The sequence below is a fragment of the Theropithecus gelada genome, chromosome 16 (genome assembly GCF_003255815.1).
Source record: "Theropithecus gelada isolate Dixy chromosome 16, Tgel_1.0, whole genome shotgun sequence".
NCBI lineage: Eukaryota > Metazoa > Chordata > Mammalia > Primates > Cercopithecidae > Theropithecus > Theropithecus gelada.
In genome coordinates this window covers 68,246,399-68,267,532 of record NC_037684.1, presented here as the reverse complement: position 1 = coordinate 68,267,532, position 21,134 = coordinate 68,246,399, and the positions used below count along the sequence as shown (strand labels likewise).

General features: G+C 45.8%; 1 protein-coding gene across 1 annotated transcript in view; it reads right to left on the bottom strand.

Moving 5' to 3' along the window:
• The window catches only part of DNAH9 (dynein axonemal heavy chain 9), a 376,337-nt gene that overhangs the window by 28,705 nt on the left and 326,498 nt on the right, over positions 1–21,134 (bottom strand). Inside the window, exons 62-66 of the mRNA XM_025361667.1 lie at positions 17,107–17,234; positions 10,685–10,912; positions 8,531–8,722; positions 6,644–6,835; positions 3,852–4,022 (exon numbers count right to left, since the gene is read on the bottom strand). Of these exons, the coding sequence (XP_025217452.1) occupies positions 3,852–4,022; positions 6,644–6,835; positions 8,531–8,722; positions 10,685–10,912; positions 17,107–17,234 (911 nt within the window). The remainder of the gene's footprint in view (positions 1–3,851; positions 4,023–6,643; positions 6,836–8,530; positions 8,723–10,684; positions 10,913–17,106; positions 17,235–21,134) is intronic.

The window sequence follows — 21,134 nt, the reverse complement described above, 5'->3', positions numbered from 1 at the left end:
CATTCTCTCTCTTCCCTTCTAGGAACAATTCCCTATCTCCTTTGTGAAACTACGTCTTCCTCATTGTTTGATGTTTATGTTTAGTCACTGGGCCCAGTTTCCCCTGAACCAAGTTAGGCCAATCAGATTATGTTTCCCAGGAGCACAACAAATTGAATCTCAAGCCTGGAATCCAAGGAACCACTGGCAGGATGGAGGTGCCTGGAAAGGACGGTCTACCCTTCTTTTACCTGGGACTCTTAGAGCCATCGTGATTTTTATCTGTTCTTAGCTTGACTCCCTTGATAGAATGAGCTATTTCTTGCCTAGTTAAGCAATGTTGGTGTCTATTGCTTGCAACCAAGGAGGCCTAACAGAGTTAATAGTTCTGCCATGCATTACCCATGTGAACGTAAGCAAGTTGCTTAGGCCTCAATTTTCTCCAACTGTAAATAAACACTTCCAAGAGTGCCTTTTTTTCTACTTGTCCCCTTTCCCAACTCCCAGAGTTGATGTGAAGATCAAATCAAATGAGCTGATGAGTGTGGCCATCTCCGAAAGCTATAAAGAACTGTGTAAGTGTAAAGGATGATAAATATTCACCTTGCCTTGTATTGTTAACATACAATGCCATCTCCAGGAAAAGAGCTGATGTTGGGAAAAAAAAGAAAGTAAAAACCAATCACTCTGTCACGAATGGGTCTTTGGTGCTGTCATAGCAAAAACTGGAATCGGATTTTAATAGTACCTGAGAGCGGCTGCTGGGGTAGAAGACAAACGGCTAAAATTATATATATATATTTTTTCTCTGGAGCAGAGTTTGAAAAAACGGCTCTATATCAGTGAGCTTCCATTTGGACATGCTTCACAAAAAGATGAAAAGATCATCTGGAGGTATTGTTCCAAAATACACAGGATGTGGGGACACAGAGTTCTTTTCATCTCTGATCAGACTGTCAAGCGTGTGGGGGCCTGAGGAGGGAGAGGGCTGATAGGGAAGGGCCCAGGTCCGCAGATGTATGCAGGGCCCTCTTTTGCTCAAGGAACCCAGAGACTCTCAGATAGGAAGAGTGGGTTCCAAGGGATGGGGTCCACTTTATTTCCACAGACCAACACTTCTGCTTTCTTCCTTTTCGGAAAAGTAATAAATGCTTATCAGAAAAATCTAAACATTTCTGATACACATGATATGAGAAGCATAGTCCTCCCACAGTCTTAACTCTTCCCCCAGTGGGAGAAAAACACTGTTCGACTATTAGTTTTTTGGTGTATATTCCTGCAGATGCCCTTGAGTGTACATAACTCTATTCCTCTATCATCCATCCATCCATCCATCAACTACCTATCCATCAGCCATCTACCCATCACCCATCCATCCATTCATCCATCTATCAATTATCTATCCATCATCACCCATCTATCCATCATCCATCCATTCATCCATCAATTATCTATCCATCATCACCCATCTGTCCATCACCCACCCATCCATCCATCCATCCATCCATTCATCCATCCATCCATCATCTATCCATCACCCATCCATCAATCCACCCATCCATCCATCCATTCATCCACCCATCCATCCATCCATCCATCCATGTGTCTATCATGCCAGCCTCTCTTCTCTCTCCTTCTCTTTAGCTATATACTAAAAATCCCCAGCTTCCCTTCATGTAGATGTAAACATGGGAGCAGAATTAAGAGTTCATGAGTGTATGGGAGTGTGCAACCTCTTGGTCATTTACTTCTTAACAACAAAATACTCTCTGGGCTTTGACTCTTTGTCCCTCATCTTGAGCTGGACTGCTCTGTGGACAGGAAGCAACATAGCTCAGAGGAACATGTGAGCTATGTGAGAAATACCACCATGGCCAAATACTGGGATACTGCACAATCAGATGTGCACCCAGTAACTTGCCCACTTGTCCCATGCAGCACTGTGCATGGCAAGGAATCACAGTTTATATCATTTCGAAATACACACATGAGCACATACACACACCCCATTTCTTGGGTTAGCTTGGGGAGGGGATAAGGAAATGATAAGCATTAGAACCTTCTTTGAACCTTGACTGAAGAGTACTAAGTCTATTACTTATACAGTCTCAGCCTTTTTCAGTTTTAGATCTAGCAACATGATTCATTCACTCTTTATTTTCAAATTATACATCAAATAGTGGAATGGACTGAGGAGGGTCATATGGAGCAGCTTTCTCAAAGTATGCTCACCTCATCAAAATCACTAGGTTGCCAGTGCAACCTAACCCCAGGCCTCGGAGTCAGAATTGCAATCTCTCTGACACCTTCTTAAGCATATTAAAATTTGAGAAATACTATTTTGATGACATGACTCCGTATCTTTATATAAAAGTCCAACTCTTTTAGTATCAGTTTGCTTTCCTAAAATCGGTCTCTAGAGCCTAAAAGTTGGATAATCTTCCCAAGGATGTTTACTTGTAAACCTAATGGTATCTCTAAATTAAAGAACCTAAGTAGGACCGGGTGCAGTGGCTCGCGCCTATAATCCTAGCACTTTGGGAGGTCAAGGTGAGAGGATTTCTTGAGCCCAGGAGTTCAAGACCAGCCTAGGCAACACAGTGAGACCCTGTCTCTACAAAAAGTTAAAAAATTAGCAGGGCGTGGTGGTACACACCTGCAGTCCTAGCTACTCAGGAGGCTGAGATGGAAGGATTGCCTGAGGTTAGGAGTTGGAGGCTGTAGTGAGCTGTGATTATGCCACTGAACTCTCCAGCCTGGGTGATGGAGTGAAATCTTACTCAGAAAAATTTAAATTAAAAAAAAAAAAAAAAATCCAGGCAGTGCCATGAGGTGGATGTGAGCTGGTACAAATACGTCTTTAGGAAGTTGGTTAGCTTGTCTCAGAAAAAATTTCATGGAGAAATCTCCCTTTGGTGTCCTTTTTTTTTTTTTTTTGAGATGGAGTTTTGCTCTGTCGCCAGGCTGGAGTGCAGTGGCGCGGTCTTGGCTCACTGCAACCTCCGCCTCCCAGGTTCAAGTGATTCTCCTGCCTCAGCCTCCTCCCAAGTAGCTGGGATTACATGTGCCCACCACCATGCCCAGTTAATTTTTGTATTTTTAGTAGAGATGGGGTTTCACCATGTTGGCCAGGCTGGTCTTGAACTTGTGACCTCATAATCTTCCCGCCTCGGCCTCCCAAAGTGCTGGGATTACAGGCGTGAGGACCATTCTTTATCCTCAGCTACCCCCATACCAGGATCAGAGCCCCCATGTTGCCTTGGGTTGTCCTGAAACCCACACCTCACCCTGGTCTGCCTTTCTACTCCATAATTCCCTTCCACCTTCCTAAAATTTTAGGAGGTCCTATGCTTAGTAGCAGGTAACTGTGTGTTAAGAGACTCTCTGACTACAAGCCATTCACACAAAGAGAAGGCATTTGCATTGTGAAGGAGCGTGTTCTTCCCCACCAGCATCTGCTTGGTGAACTGAGGTAGGGGTGCTTAGGGGCAGCCCCTTCCCCATCCTTGCTTGGTTTGCCAGGGAATCAGGAAGTCGCATTCAAATTTCCCAAGCCACCACTGTTCAGCCCTGCCCTTTCTTCACTTTGGCAGAGAAGCTGAATAAAAGTGGACTTTGGGTGGACTGGCAAAGCAAACTGCTGAACCCAATGGCAGGAACTTCCTATGATTTAACTGATGGCCAGCACGGTGATGACGGGGGAGGGCAGAGGCTCTTGGTGGTGTCAGGCAAGCATCTCCAGGCTGCAGGTGGTTGCTGCCTTGTGTGTTGTCTATGCTGTGTACTGCCAAAATGACCAGCAGGGGAAAGATGTGCATCTCTGATCCTCAGGCTCCCCCAGAACGACCTCAGGCAGCCCCCACCACACACACCTTTTCTTCTCTTGTGGCCCCCGCTCCTTCTCCGGCCTGGCTGTCCCGAGGCTGCAGCTCCAGCACAGTGCGGAAGAGCTTTTCTGAGGTTTGGGTCAGGAAGCCAATCTCTGCGTTTGGGTGGAGGCCATAGAGGTAGGGGGATTCTGGGGGCAGCTCAGCATCGATGTACTGAAAATCAAGGGCAAGCTCGATTAAAAAGCAACCAACACATACCTCCCATCTCCCACACCGGCTTGTCCGCTGCAGGGAGTCCATGGGCTGGTGTCCTCCCTCCAGGGACACTGCTCGCCATCCCTGGTTGACTTCAGCACCCTCTCCACCTATTAGTGCACCTTGACATCATCTGTTTTTGTCGGCTGGACCTGTTTCCCAGAACTTCCACATTCATTCTATCGTTCTTTCTTTTCTGGGATGCTTAGATGACTTTATCTATCTCCAGTCCCGCTGCCTCCCACTGCTCCCTGATGACTCTTGTTCCTGCAGACCAGAGGAGGACTTCTCCTAGTCTTTCAAAAATACGCATCCCTCCCTCCCTAGTGATTTTACTTAAGCTCTTCTAGGATTCCAGACCTTTCCTTCTTCTTTTTCTCTCCCCTCCATCTAAATCAGACATGACAAACCTGAACACATACATGGGATGGCACATGCAAAATAAGCTAGTGAATTGGGCTTAGGACGAGGGAGGTGAGATTGGCTGCGAACCGGAGAGTTTGCGCCCCTGGTGAAAGGTATTCAAATAAAACAAATTTTCAAACTGTGTGTCACCCAAGCAACTCCTTTCTGTGGTCAGTGCTACTGGCCAGAGTCTGCCATGCCTAATGCCTAAAAATCCTCCCCAGCGGCTAAGGCTCAGTTTTTTTTATTTATTTGTTCATTTGTTTGTTTTGGAGCCAGGCTCTCACTCTGTTGAAAAAACTAGAGTACAGCAGCACTATCACAGATCACTGAAGCCTCCACCTCCCAGGCCCAAGTGCTTTCCACCTCAGTCTCCCAAGCAGCGCTCAGCTGATTTTTTTATTTCTATTTTTTATAGAGACGAGGTCTCACTATGTTGCCCACTGGTCTCTAACTTGTCAGCTCAAATGATTCTCCAGCCTTGACCTACCAAAGTTCTGGGATTACAGGCGGGCGCCACCGTGCCTGGCTCTGAATGCGTTGAGTGCCTCTTCATGACTCTTTTCATGATGGTGGGAAAATATCCCTCAAGTTCTGTCCCTGATATGATTTTGATGATTCCTTGGTGTTGTTAACACCTAATGTAATACATTGCTCATTCCTCAAAGGCCGATTTGTATGTTCATTTTTGTATTTTCTCCAGCGTTCTGTGCAGGTCTGGAATCTATGTGGATGCCCTAGAACCATCTATTAACTGACACATTAAAGAGAAGTATAAAGAAAGAGAGTGTACCTCCGTCATTTGGAAATGTGCAAATCAATTGCACTCTTGCTGAATAAAGAGAACCAGACTTTGCCTGTTACTTGCTCCAGCCGCCTGTCGAATTATCCCACGGACACTAGGGGACGCTGTTGCACAATTTTCCTGGGTAAAGCCTTCTTGCCTTTGGTGAAGTAGTTAAAAACCATTTCCTCTTATTTTCCTTAAAGAGCTTTATTGTTTTAAATCTCTTCTTATAGGTCCAATTTTTCTGGATCAAATGACTTTTACAATTTACCCTTAAGTTTTATGAATTAAAAAAATTTTTTTTAACTTACAGTTAATATTCCTATGATCAATATTTCCCTTATGTTTTATATTCAAGAGTTTTTCTAGGCATGTTCAAAAGCCTACCAATAAAAACTGTTAAAAAATATCTTTCGGAATGTTTTCCATGGTAGGTGAAATAGGCAAAGATGAATACTTTAAACACAGCTGTGGTAACAGTAACATAAAAGACCGAAGTAATAGTAAGAAAACCTCCAAGAGGCTGGGCGCGGTGGCTCACGCCTGTAATCTCAGCTTTTTGGGAGGCCGAGGCAGGTGGATCACCTGAGGTCAGGAGTTCAAGACCAGGCTGGCCAACATGACGAAACCCCATCTCCACTAAAAAACACAAAAATTAGCCGGGTGTGGTGGTGGGCGCCTGTAATCCCAGCTACTCAGGAGGCTGAGGCAGGGAGAATAGCTTGAACCCGGGAGGTGGAGGTTGCAGTGAGCTAAGATCGCGCCACTGCACTCCAGCCTGGGTGACAGAGCAAGACTCAGTCCCAAAAAAGAAAAAAAAAGAAAACCTTCATGAGAATGCTGACTGTGGCATACGCATGTGGTATGTGCCTGTGCCCACAGCCACCAACAGGGAGTGGGAGGGGTGAGTGATCTGAGTGATCTTGGCACAAGATCATTCTCCTCCAGGGATATTTAGAATCACCGACAGAAACTTTACCAAAAGTTGGCTAAGGTCTTGCCTGAAATTTTGCTCCATGACAAATGGCTTTGTCAACATTCCAAGTAAAAACCACCAAATAACTGTCCCAGATGTTATTTGTAGAAAATAGCAACACAGAGAACGACTGAAGCAAACATCAAGAATGGAAAGCTCTCCAAAGGCTCCATTTGATTATTAATTTGAGGCCAGAAATCCTGTATCTCTCAACTTAAACAGGGCAGGCTTGGGGCATAGGACCAGATTTGGCATGAGCTCAGCTGTCTAAGCCCCTCTGTCCCAGCCCCTGCTGGCAGCCATGGTGGTGGCCCGGCAGAAGCTTCCCTGGTGGTTCAGGTCCGCGTGGGAGGAACACCCAGGTCCCTGTGAGCACCCTCACGCCATCAGAAGCACAGAGCAGAGCCTCACCTGATGATAACCATTGTAGTCCATGTTGCCTGGGAGTGGGAACCCTGGGGCCAAAGACAGTTCTCCTTCTAACATTTCCGGTCGAATGAATTCCTCCAGGTAGGTTCTGCAGAGTCTTCTGTCCCAGTCATCTGTGATGTGGCCTCCATACATGATCTCTCCAAACAGGTAGCGTAAATCATCATAGGGGACCTGAGTGACGGGGGAAGGAAAGACAGGAAGGAAGGAAGATCTCCACATAGGCGTTGGGGCTGGCCTGCCATCTGGGCAGCACAGAAAGTCACAAGAGGGGATGCTTCTTGAAATTGGGAGTGATGTCTTATCTATCTTCATACCCCCAGTGCCCAGCAGGGTTAGGGGTGTTTGGGGAGTTCATTAAAAGCTTGAAGAAGGCTGGGTGCAGTGGCTCACGCCTGTCATCCCAGCACTTTGGGAGGCCGAGGCGGGCGGATCACCTGAGGTTGGGAGTTCAAGACCAGCCTGACCAACATGGAGAAACCCTGTCTTTACTAAAAATACAAAATTAGCCGGGCGTGGTGGCGCATGCCTGTAATCTCAGATACTCGGGAGGCTGAGGCAGGAGAATCACTTGAACCCGGGAAGCAGAGGTTGTGGTTAGCTGAGGTCACGCCATTGCACTGCAGCCTGGGCAACAAGAGCGAAACCCCTTCTCAAAAAAAAGAGAGAGAAAAAAAAGCTTGAATAATTACATCAAAGAGTGAAGAGAGGAAAGATGCCAGCCTCACGCCCCACATATAGATATGCCTTCCCTCTTTCATGATCATTAACTGTGAAAATGAAGTCAGGCTCTACCTAGAAACAATTTAAATAGGTGAATGTCAAAAGGAGAAAAGTGAGGACCAGAGTACTTTTCTAATTTTCTGCATTTAATGGCAAGATTAATTGTCCCCTTTGGAAGTTCAAAGTGAATAAACAAAGCCCACAAGTTCATTGGTGTGAAACTTAGGGAGGGAGGTCACTGGAGGAAAGCCAGCAATGAAAGAATACTGTTGAGAGGCGTGGGCTTCCCAGGCCCAAGGGCTGGAGACAGAAGGATTTCTCAGGGCATCTGGGCCTGGTTCATTTTCCACACAAGGAAGAGGTGGTGGCCCTGCTGACTCTGTGTTTGGTTCCTGAACTAGAATAACCTTGATGAGGTGAATAGTCCCTTAACTGGAAGAGCAGTGACTGTTAGCATCAGTTTGGGAACCTACGTTAGGCGAATGTGGTCTCTTCCTGCCGATCCACAGCCTACCTGCCACGCTGTGAGGACACAGGTGTGGTCTGCTGGGGCCCAGGACACTCTCTCATGGGACTGACTCACTGTGTGAGTCTCTAGTTAGACGACCTGAGCATCCATGGCTCTCACCTCACAGTTCTACTATCCTCAGCCTTTGGGCTAGTCCTGGGGTTGGCACTGCCTCATCCCAGCTGTGAGGCGCGCAGCCCTTCAGTGTGCACATGCCCCTTCTGTGGGATGGCACTGCATCACCCTCGGGAGAGGTGGCCCTCCTTAACGTGCATACGAACTACCAGAGAATCTCATTAAAATGCGCTGATTCGGTACGTTTGGGCGGAACCAAAGATTCTGCATTTCTAACTAGCTCCCAGGTACTGCCAATGATGTTGATCCATGGGCTCTGATTTGTACTATCAAGGCTTCAAATAATCTAGCTGTCAGGTAATGGGGAGTGAGAGTTGGAACCTGACCATGGGTTACACTCTTAAATTGTGGTCCCCGAAGCAGCAGCATCTGCATCACCGGGGAGCTTGTTAGAAATGCACATTCTCAAGCCCCATCCCAGACCCCTCTGATTCACCCCTCAAAATCAAATAATTTTAACCCTTTCCCAACCTGGCTAGTTCCTGAACGTCCATGGCCTTTACCTTTGCGTTGGCCTCCAGGAAGTTGTAGAGGACGTTCACGGAGATAGTGAGGTCTCCGGTGTTAAAGGGGTACGAGCGATTCCATCCCTGGGGCCCAAATTTCCGTCTTTCCGCCACCACCGCGTGAAAGTAACAAAGAGCAAAGAGGATGCTCTTAAACTCTGTCTCCCGAGAACACATCTCCAGAGTGTCCTGAAATGACAGCATCGCTCTGAATGTTCACACATAGCTTCTCTTATACGGGGCTGGCTAGGGTGGGGTTACAATCAGGGTTCGTGTTGGAAAACGTTACCATATATTCTGGTTTGGGTTTGAGTTACAGTGAGACGACAGCCTGGGGGGAACGTGTGGAGGGGTCAGGCTTTAGTTGAGCATTGAATTAAGGTTTAGATTCAGGTTATAATGGGGTTTGGTTTAGGGTTCAAGTTTGTGCATATGAACGTGCTAATAAGGTTCACTACTGTAGCTGATGGGGATTAGGGCGACATGCAACCAGAATGTTGTGTACCGGGGTGTGGGGTGTGGGTGCACATCCCATGGCGACATCTCCAATATCTTCCCTTCCTACCACACTTTTCTTGCCTGTTGTGGAACCTTAGCAGGTGTAATCACTGCCTTGGAGTTAAGCTTGGAAAAAGAGTACAGAGGGGACTGAATGCGTTTTGCTTCTCGAATCTTTGTGGAAACATCCCCCGGCCCAGAGTTGGGCTGCTGGACTCCTACACTATGAGAGTGTCACGCAGTCAGTAAAATCTTCTGAGACTCTGACTGCCACGTGGTCTTCATCTTCCTTTAGGTTTCAACCAGGCCCCAAAGGTTTATGTTGGTTTAGCTGGCACAGTCATCCTGTTGAATGCCCCATCTGACACATGCGAGCTGGCAGGGCTTCTGGGAAACCTGAGACACACTGGTACTATTACAAGACGACAACCGAGAAGAAAACCTCCGCAGCAGCTGCTGGAACCTTCTCCTTGGATTCCCCCAAAGCGTGGTGTGGCAGATGGACTTTTAAGGTGATCCCATGGCCCCCACCCTGCTACGATTCATGCCTTTGGGTACTCCCCTGCCCAGGGAGGTGGAACTCCCAAAAGAGAACCAACAAGAAATAGTGCCTTCTTGAGAAGATGAAAGAAGCCTGAGCCGCAGACTTTGACAGTGCAACTTCATATACAAAGTTGGCCACCATGGGCTTGGACCTGGCTTTAAATAAATATGCTACAACATAAGCCTTGGAATTCCCAGTCATGGAAATGTAGCGGTCTGCATTTGAACACCGTGCCTTCGTATTCTGGGTCTCCCTGGAGCAGTGTTCTCAAACTTGACTGTGTATAAGAATCTCCTGGAGGGTTCATTAAAACAGATTCCTGGGCCCCAGCCCAGAGTTTCAGATCGGGGCCTAAAAATCTGCATTTCTGGCCGGGCACGATGGCTCATGCCTATATTCCCAGCACTTTGGGAGGCTGAGGTGGGCGGATCACGAGGTCAGGAGACAGAGACCATCCTGGCTAACGCGGCCTTCATCTTACTTTAGGCTTGCAGTGAGCCGAGATTGCGCCACTGTACTCCAGCCTGGGCTACAGAGCGAGATTCTGTCTCAAAAAAAAAAAAAAAAATCTGCATTTCTAACAAGTTTCCAGGTGCTGCTGCTGCTGCTGGTCCAGGGGCCATATTTGAAGGGGTCTAACATGCAGTTACATCTCAAATCCATATCCCCACCACTTGACACCTGGATTCTTTGAACCCTTGATACTCAAGATTCATGGAGATGTCAAGTGATATCATCTGATTGACAGTGTCATCCCCTTACCTGAAGACAGCCCGCCAGTGTGTGACCCAGTGTATCTTATCAATTACATTTATAGCAACGCGCCCTTTTTCATCTTGGAATATTAGGTAACAGTAAACTTGCAGAAGGCTTCCCCACATCTCTTGCCAAAGAAATGTCCTGACCTCTACTCCTCTGGGGTTATCTGGCAACGGAGAGTGGGGTTGCCCTGAGTGGGTATCAGGTGGGAACATTTTACCCACATCAGCATTGCTCCGTAGCCTAACCAGCACCCCACTCCCTTCTGAGTTGCATGCTCTCCCCCCACCAGGTTGCATCAGCTGATTGCGAGGTGGGCTGTTATTTTTGCCTCCCTCCCGGGGCAGTACCTGAGTGAAGTTGTCCAGGGCCTTGTGTAGGTTGGCATGCATGCCCGTGGGGGGCTCACTGGTGATCTTAATGGAGTTCTCCAGGATGCCCTGGGGGATGATGTGGCTCTCAGGGGAGGGTGCCGGCTCTGCACTCATGAAGACCCTGAACTCTGGGTGGCTGTTCTCACTGTGCTCCTCCAGCTTCTTCTCCAGGGTGCTGAGCCACTTGGCCACCAGGTGAATGTTCTAGTGGGAAGGAAGGAGGCCCCGCCAATACAGGCATCTGCTTAGTTCTGTTAGCAGTAAACAGTTGTCAGGAAGGCAGCCAGAATGGGGACTGGTCTTAGCATCAAATAATTTTTAAAAATTGTGGTAAGCCATAACATAAAATTTACCACCTCAAACCCTTTTTAAGTGTACAGTTAATGGCGTTACATGCACTCACATGTTGTGCAACTCAATGACTTTTAAAGGCAGAAGTGTCTTAAACCACATCATAGAAAAGAGTTCTGGGATGCCCAGTAGTGAGGATCTCCTAGTATTCTGCAATTAAACTCTATCCCTCACTAGCCTAAGGCTTTCCAGCATCATGTTTGTAAACTTGCCTGTGCATGGGAATAACCTGAAGGGCTTCTTAAAATACAGATTCTTGTGCCCCAGCCCAGAGTTTCAGATTCAGCAGGTCCAGGATGGGGCCTGAGAATGTGCATTTCTAACAAGCTCCCTGGTGATGCAGATGCTGCTGGTCCGGAGACCACAAACTAAGAGTGTAACACGGCCGGGCGCGGTGGCTCACGCCTGCAATCCCAGCACTTTGGGAGGCCGAGGCGGGGGGATCACGAGGTCAAGAGATCCAGACCATCCTGGCTAACACGGTGAAACCCCGTCTCCACTAAAAATACAAAACATTATTAGCCGGGTGTGGTGGCGGGCGCCTGTAGTCCCAGCTACCCGGGAGGCCGAGGCAGGAGAATGGCGGGATCCCGGGAGGCGGAGCTTGCAGTGAGCCGAGATGGCGCCACCGCACTCCAGCCTGGGCGACAGAGCGAGACTCCATCTCAAAAATAGATAGATAAATAAGTAAATAAAAAATAAAAATAATAATAAAAAAGAATGTAACACATGGTAATGTTCCAAGTCTAACTCCCCATTACCGACAGCTAGATTACTTGAAACCTTGATGGTACAAATTGGAGCTCATGGATCTACATTGCTGGCAGTACCTGGGAGCTAGTGAGAAATGCAGAAGCTTAGGTTCTGCCCAAACTTACTGAATTAGCGCATTTTAATGAGATTCTCTGGTAATTCGTACGCACGTTAACATTTGAAAGGCACTGATTTAAACTCTTTCCAGCTAGCTTTCCTTTGTCTTCTGTCTCCACTCTCCAAACCAGTCTGTTAATTGTTGCCAAACTTATCTTCCTAAAACACACTGAGGCACTGCTGCTCAAAGACCGAACCAGGCTCTCTACTCTAATCCCAAGCTCCTCCGTCTGGTCTTTGAGCTTGTCTCCTCCCCCGACATTTGATTGCTATCTGTCTATCTGTCAAAACCTACATTTGTTTCTTACCACTGCTTTGCAGAATGCACCTTTCACTGTAGTTAGGAGAGTCACCTGGCTTCATTGCAATGTGTTTCATTATAATGGATAGATAAAAGCTCCTTGATAAATATTTGAGGAAGTAAGCATGCAAAGCCTTAAATACACAGATCAGAGCTGAGCCCAGCACTTGGTCCACAGTAATTTGGTCTTTTGAGTTCTGCCTTCTCTTCTATAAGAAGAGAAATAACAATAACATCTGCCATACTTATTTCACAGAGTGGCTGCAGATAACCAAAGAAATGGATTTGAAAGGGTTTTGTAGGACTGGGTGCAGTGGCTCACATCTGTAATCCCAGCACTTTGGGAGGCCAAGGTGGGTGGATTACTTGAGGCCAGGAGTTCGATACCAGACTGGCCAACACAGTGAAACCCTACTCTACTAAATAAATAAATAAATAAAATAAAAATAAAAAGAAAGGGTTTTGTATACCGTAAAATGCAATGTAAAGGATAGTAGTAGTTGTTGAGATGAAAATTGGTTAAATTAAAGAATTTACTTATAATCAAATCAATTGGAGCAGAGTGTTTAGTGGGCTACTTGAGATCCAGGGTTCCTCGTGGCCAGCATCACCAGCAACCCACATGTGGGTAATTTGGCTCCTCCTTTCGAAACTCCAAGTTCTGCTACTGGGCAGGTCTGGCAGAAAGAATGTCTGCTGTTTGTGTATAGAACCCTGGGGTGGATTCAGAGATCCTCGAGGCTGCCCCACTGGGTTGATGGGCTTGGGTTGGGAAAACCACCTAACAGCTCCTACAGCCAGGAAGGAAGAGCGGGAAGACTGTGAGCCTTGCTCTCTCACCGAGGACCAGAGAAGCCAACTCTCCCAAAATAGAACCCCTAGCTCATCTGGGTCAGGGTCCTCGGGCAGCATTTCCCAAAAGTGCGCCATGGGATGTTAAAAGATGTTAGATCCATAAAGAACGTCTGTGTTCCTGCACACCTACAACCATCTGATCGTCGACAAACCTGATGAAAACAAGCAATGGCGAAAGGATTCCCTATTTAATAAATGGTGCTGGGAGAACTAGCTATCCATATGCAAACAATTGAAACTACAGTCCTTCTTTATATGTTATAGAAAAATTAACTCAAAACGGATTAAAGACTTAAATGTAAAACCCAAAACTAGAAAAACCCTAGAATAAAATCTAGGTAATATCATTCAAGACATAGGCATGGGCAAAGATTTTATGACAACAATGCTAAAAGCAATTACAACAAAAGCAAAAATTAGCAAATGGGATCTAAAACTAAAGAGCTTCTTCCCAGGAAAATAAACTACCATCAGAGTGAAAAGACAACCTACGGAATGGGAGAAAATGTTTGCAATCTATCCATCTGACACAGGTCCAATGTCCAGAGTCTACGAGAAACTTAAATTTACAAGCAAAAAACAAACAACCTCATTAAAAAATAGGCAAAGAACATGAACTGACACTTCTCAAAAGAAGATATTCATTGCGGTCAACAAACATATGAAAAGAAGCTCAACATTGCTGATCATTAGAGAAATGCAAATCAGAACCACAATGAGATACCATCTCGCGCCAGTCAGAACACGGATTATTAAAAAGTCAAGAAACAACAGATGCTGGTGAAGTTTCAGAGAAAAAGGAGCCCTTTTATGCTGTTGGTGGGACTGTAAATTAGTTCAACCATTGTGGAAGATATAGAAGCAGAAATACCATTTGACCCACCAATCCCATTACTGGGTATAAGCCCAAAGGAATATAAATCATTTTATTATAAAGATACATGCATACGTATGTTCATGGCAGCACTATTCACAGTAGCAAAGACTTGGAATCAACCCAAATGCTCATCAATGATAGACTAGATAAAGCAAATGTAGTACATATATACCATGGAATACTATGCAGCCATAAAAAGGAACAAGATCATGTCCTTTGCAGGGAAATGAATGGAGCTGGAAGGCGTTACCCTCAGCAAACTAATGGGAGAACAGAAAACCAAACACTGCATGTTCTCACTTATAAGGGGGAGCTGAACAATGAGAACACATGGACACATGGGGTAGCGAACAAACACACTGAGGCCTGTTGCGGGATGTGGGGAGAGGGAGAGCATCAGGAAGAACGGCTAATGGATACTGGGCTTAATACCGAGGTGATGGGTTGATCTGTGCAGCAAACCACCATGGCACACGTTTACCTATGGAACAAACCTGCACATCCTGCACATGTACCACAGAACTCAAAACAAAAGTTGAGGAAGAAAAAAAAGAAGGTCTGTGTTCAATGGAATTTGGGAGATACTGGATGGAATAAGACTTCTATACCAAAGGATTCTCAGAACCATTATCCTATTGATATCATTGAAAATATCCTTGCCGGGTGCAGTGGCTCACACCAGCACTTTGGGAGGCCAAGCACTCCCAGCACTTTGGGAGGCCGAGGCAGACAGATCACGGGGTCAAGAGATCGAGACCATCCTGGCTAACACGGTGAAACTCTGTCTCTACTAAAAATACAAAAAATTAGCCAGGCATGGTGGCGGGTGCCTGTAGTCCCAGCTACTTGGCAGGCTGAGGCAGGAGAATGGCGTGAACCCGGGAGGCAGAGCTTGCAGCAAGCCGAGGTGGCGCCACTGCACTCCATCCAGCCTGGGCCAGAGGGCGAGACTCTGTCAAAAAAAAAAAAAAAAAAAAAAAAAAAAAATCCTTAAAACGAATTTGTATGTAGTATTTTCCAATGTTTGAAATAGGAATTTAAGTGTATTCCTCCCCAACTTTTTTTTTTTTTTTTTTTTTTCAGATAATCTCTCAGGTTTACAGGTCGGGAAACATTGCTGGGTAGGATTCCGGTCCAGTCTAGTTCAGTATGTCAGGAAATTCTTAGAACCAGGTAGCTATGATTCCTACAAGAGATTTCACAAACCAGTGAGGATCTTTCGTTTCTGATAGCACTTTACAGTTTGGACAGATGATGTCTATTCAATACTCCAATGCTCTATTCAGGGGGAAAGGCAGGCCTCCAGACTGTTTGGCACAATTTTCCTTTGGAAATGTCCAATCACCAGGAAATAAAGAGGAAACACCGAGTTCAGTGTTGGAGAGCTCCGAGCAACCACATCAGTACAAGATTTTGGTGCCCTGCAAGGCCAGTAGGTGCTGGGGGGCAATGGGTGCAGCAGAGGCAGCACCACAGTCTCAGAAACAGACTCTGATGTCCATGACAAGTGCCTGGGTTCCCAGCACTGGTGTCTGGAGAGGTCTCTTGGCAAATGTGCCTGAGAGGGTGGGGAGGTCATATCTTCAAGCACTGTGCTGACCCATGAGGGAGGAAGGAGGAAACTCAGCTGTTATTATCTTTTCTCCTGAACTTCCTGATGTTTCTGGAAAAGGAGGCCCTGGAGGGGCAGATCTCTCAGTTGCTAGGCTCCAAATAAATAATAGAATAATTAAGGACAAAGACCCAGCAGCAAGATGTGATGTCACCAGTAATCAGGAGATGGGGGAGGTTCATGGCAGTGAAAGCCAGGAAGAATGGGAGTGACTGGCTTTTGCATTTATTCTTTTTTAAATTTCCTCATGGATTCCTTGACCCACCAGCCTTTTGTTTCAGTGTCTGCTATGTTCAAGGCAGTAGGCTCGGTGATAAAAGGTAAAGAAGGAACATCTCTTTACCTAAAAAGTTTAGTGGAGAATACAATCATAAAATAAATCATGTCAACATAGCAATGGAGCTCTAATAGAAGATTCCAAAATGTTCTAGGAGAAAAGAGGAGCAAGCTGTGTATTCTGCCACAACTCCAGCATCTATACAAGTGGCATAAAAGAGGAATAGGCAGGCAGGCCCTCATAGATGGATCTGAAAAGGTTTTGTGTACTGTAAAATGCTATGTAAGAGTTAGTAGTAGTTAGGTTGGGTGCAGTGGCTCACGCCTGTAATCCCAGCACTTTGGGAGGCTGACACAGGTAGATCACTTGAGGTCTGGAGTTCGAGACAAGCCTGGCCAACATGGTGAAACCCTGTCTCTACTAAAAAGACAAAAATTAGCTGGGCGTGATGGTGTGCTCCTGTAATCCCAGCTCCTCAGGAGGCTGAGGCAGGAGAATAGCTTGAACCCGGGAGGCGGAGGTTGCAGTGAGCCAAGATTGCGCCATTGCACTCCAGCCTGGCAACACAGCAAGACTCCATCTCAAAAAAAAAAAAAGAGTTAGTAGTAATTGCTGAAATGAAAATTGGTTAAATGAAATAATTTAAAGGGGGTTAAATAAAATGTAATAGGGGTTAATAGAGAGGGCTAAATTCTTTAACCCTCTCTTCTGATAGAAGAGAGGTAGGCTTTTTTTCCTTGTAACTGTTTGGTGAAATTATCCATAGTAGGGGTTCCAGATTTCCAAACACCAACATGAGCTCTCAGTGAAGAGGCTAAGGTTGCTCCCATATCCTAGTCATGCCCGTGACAAAGAGCATATGACACACAGCCCAACAGAAAGGCACAGCAGAGGAACGTGCCATGAAATTCACAGGAAGAAACCAGCTGTTGAAAGCATCCAGCTGCCAGGGCCTTCAACGTAAATGCTAACTTCCTGAATGCCTATCAGAGTGGGAATCTGTTCCTTTTATAAGCAGAGCTATTTAAACTAGAGAGAGTGGCAGAGCAGGTGAGGGGAGAAGGATTGTTCCCGGATGTGGTCTGGGGAAGAGAACATATGAGTGAGGAGAACTGGCAAGAGAGAAGATGAAGAAATGAAGGAGACAAGAGTGTGAAAGGACAGGTGGGGAGAAGCTAAGAGTGGATGGAGATGCCCAGTGAGCGTGGGATGAGGCAAGTATGGGTCGAGATAACCACAGGGTAGAGGAACATACCTGCAAAATAACCCAGTGACCTTTCTTGGCAGCGAGGCCCAGCGCAGCCTCAGCCACCACTTCCTGTCCTTGCCCCAAAGACACGTTGTGAAAGTTCTGATTGTTGAAGGTGTATCCAAGTTTTCTTCCTGCAAGGGGGATGGAGTCGTCGTTATTATTTCTTGGGTCTAATGATGGATGTTTGACGTTCATAAAGAAATGCACACGCTCAGATCACCTCTCAAACACAGGCATGCCCGAATCTATAACCCAAGCCTCATATACTGACCCTTTTCCTTCACAGGAGGCTACTTCTTCTAGCTTTTGGTTCTCATATAAAAGGAAGCACTTGAGCCGGGCGTGGTGGCTCATGCCTGTAATTCTAGCACTTTGGGAGGCTGAGGCGGGTGGATGACCTGAGGTCAGGAGATCGAGACCAGCCTGGCCAACACAGTGAAACCCCATCTCTACTAAAACTACAAAAAATTAGCTGGGCATGGTGGGAGGCGCCTGTAATCCCAGCTACTTGGGAGGCTGAGGCAGGAGAATCACTTGAACCCAGGAGGCGGAGGTTGCAGTAAGCCGAGATCATGCCATTGCACTCCAGCTTGGGCAACAAGAGTGAAACTCTGTCTCAAAAAAAAAGAGGAAGCACTTGTTCAGACCAAAATCACTTCACTCTTCCCTCTGCACTTAATCCCCAAAGAGGGGTAGGATTGCTGATGCTATTCTTTACGTGTCTTATCTGCAGACCAGACATTGATCCACGATTCTAGGGAGTGCTGATGAGAGAAGGGTGGAAGAGTAGCAAGCATGTGGGTGTGGTCCTTTGTGGCTTGCCTTGTCCTCTGAATAAATGTTGTGTCTTCTCTGGAACTTTACTGGGAGGTGTGGCCAGTAGGGGCAGGATTCAGGGAGTTCTGGCTTTCTGTACTTTTTGCCCTATTAACTTCCTCTCCTATCATTCCTAACACATAGAAAAGTGTTATCTCATCATTTTGCACGAATTAGAGTGAAGAGGGGCAAGACACAAAGCTGTTTAGTTGTGTAGGTGTGAATTTTCTGTTGGATGTATATCAGGGTTGCTGGTGTTGCAGATGGATTGAGGAATGACCATACACACAAACGTGGCAGCCATACCATTGGAGCAAGGCCAATGGGCTTCAGCTGCTCTCCAAGCCCAAGGGAAACAACCCAAAGAAATGATCCTAATACAGAGAATATTAGCTCTTGGCACAATCCAATAAAGTGTAGAGAAATTACATAATATTCTTTAGATAAAAGAATCATAAAAATGTATAATGCCGTGAAGGAATCACTAAGCAACGTTTCTAGCAAGGTGAAGTAGACAAAAGGGGAGAAATGGAAAAAGAGGAACAATAAAAATCCATACTTAAAAAAAATTTAGTTTCTGAGGAACTAAAACTGAACGTGTAGTTTGATACGTGTGCAAGAAAATTTTTGGAAATAAAGGTTAATATTGAATATTTCTTTTAAATATAAAAAGTGTATAGACTGTCATTGAAATGTACAGGACAATGCAAGATGATGGCTTTTTTGTAGTAAGAAATAGATATTGGAGACTTAACTGAGATGAACCCAAGAAACACCGTTATTAAATTATAAATCTTAGTTGGCAAAACATTTGATGTCAGCTTTGGAAGTGGGGAGATAAACAATTCATTCCAGAGAAAATACCAGGATAAAAAGTGTGGGGATTTTTAGATGTCTTCTGTGACATTTCTGCTCACAAAAGGGCCTGTTTATTTTGTTTATTAGCAACAGAAGGATATGGGCAAAGAGGTTATTTAATAAAGATTAGTTTGAAAACTCCAGACTGGAGGGATCATCCTGGGCAAAGCTTAGCACTGCAGAGCCCGGCTGGGATCAGTCTGCATTAATTTGGGCTTGAGGCATGACAATGAGGCAGAAAAGAAAGAAATAGATCTTGGAAACATTGAGAAGGGGAAAAATGGATGGGATTCTCACAGACTGAACACTCAGCCAAAGGTGGCCGCATCCCATGTGACCCTCATGGGTGCGGAGGTAACCTTGTGAGGTCTTTCCCTTTGCAACTGTGAGGCTCTTAGATGGCTTGTTGGGCCTTGAGCAAGTCCCTCCAGTTTCTCAGGATTTCACCTTCAGATTGTTCTATGTTGGTGCTTCCATGCCTCTACCCCTACTGCTTGTGACTCATCTCTCCATTTCTGACTTTCCTTCCAGCTCTACATATGGTGGTGTCACCTGGAACTGTGCCCCACTGTCAACCTCTTTTAACATCTTTACAGTGTGTGTCACCGACCTCTAGTCTCTCTGAGGACAGTGCAACTTCAACAGTCCTCTCCCTAGTTCCATACCCGTATGGTGCTGGCGTTGGAAGGGGAACATTTTTTCTAGTGTTTTCTTGCTACCTGGAGGCTATTTCTTCTCTGCCCTCATAAAAACAAAACAAAACAAAATGAAACAACAACAAAAACACTTTTCTTTTCTTTTCTTTTTTTTCACCCAGGCTGGAGTGCAATGGCACGATCTCATGTCACTGCAACCTCCACCTCCCAGATTCAAGCGATCCTCCTGCCTTAGCCTCTCAAGTAGCTGGGATAACACCCAGGCTGGAGTGCAGTGGCACAATCTCACCTCACTGCACTCTCCACCTCCCAGATTCAAGCGATCCTCCTGCCTCAGCCTCCTGAGTAGCTGGGATTACAGGTGCCCGCCACCACATCTGACTTTTTGTATTTTTAGTAGAGACGAGGTTTCACCATGTTGGCCAGGCTGGTCTCAAGTTCCTGACCTCAAGTGATCCACCCACCTCGGCCTCCCAAAGTGCTGGGATTATAGGTGTGAGTCACTGCGCTCGACCAAAAGTCCCTTTCTCACTGAAAGCGCATGTCATCTGGTTTTATAATTTACTGACTTTTATGTTCTCTGCCTTCTACCAACTTTTCAGTGAGTCTCATTTGTATTAGGGGCTTTGGAACTTGGTTCCTGTTTCATTATCATGTTGGTAAACTCTAATGGCACTATGGATGACTCAGACAACAGCCAGACTCATGCTTCCTCATCTTTCTTTTTTTCTTTTCTTTTCTTTTTTTTGAGATAGAGTCTCGCTTTGTCACCCAGGCTGGAGTGCAATGGTGTGATCTCTGCTCACTGCAAACTCTGCCTCCCAGGTTCAAGCAATTCTCTTGCCTCAGCCTCCTGAGTAGCTGGGATTACAGGCGCCCACCACCATGCCTGGTAAATTTGTGTATTTTTAGTAGAGACAGGGTTTCACCATGTTGGCCAGGCTGGTCTCAAACTCCTGACCTTGTGATTCCCCTGCCTCGGCCTCCCAAAGTGCTGTGATTACAGGCATGAGCCACTGCGCCCGGCCCTCTTTTTGTATCTTTAACCTTTATCTCTATTCACTCTTCTGCTCCCCAGCACATCCACAAATCAGTTTCACTCATCACAAAAACACAATACTCCATGAATCCTGAATCCTCTCTCTAAAGACTGTACTTGCCTCAGCTTATCTATCTTTTACTTGCCTTTTAAAGAAAAGAGGGTTGGGTGTGGTGGCGCATGCCTGTAATCCCAGCTACTGAGGAGGCTGAGGCAGGAGAATTGCTTGAACCCGGGAGGCGGAGGTTGTGGTGAGCCAAGATTGTGCCATTGCACTCCAGCCTCGGCCACAAGAGCAAAACTCCATCTCAAAAAAAAAAAAAAAAAGAAAGAAAGAAAGAAAGAACTTAACTCCATTTCATTTCTGCTGCCGACTCCCAGTGGCCACACCCAGGGCTCTCCCATCATGAGAATCTGTCCTGTGTCTGAAACGTGATTCTTCCAAGTCCACTCATGACTTTTACTTCCTACTTCCCAGATTTTTACCTTCTTATTTCTTCCCCATCTATTTTTCTACTTCAGTGAAATGTTGAGTCCTTTGGTCCCTTCATTTTTTTCTAATTTCACCTTTACCTCCTCTTATTTTAATATGGACCCAATAATCCTTAATTTGAGCCAAAATCCTCAACTTCATTGCCTCCTTCTACTTCCGCACTGACTAC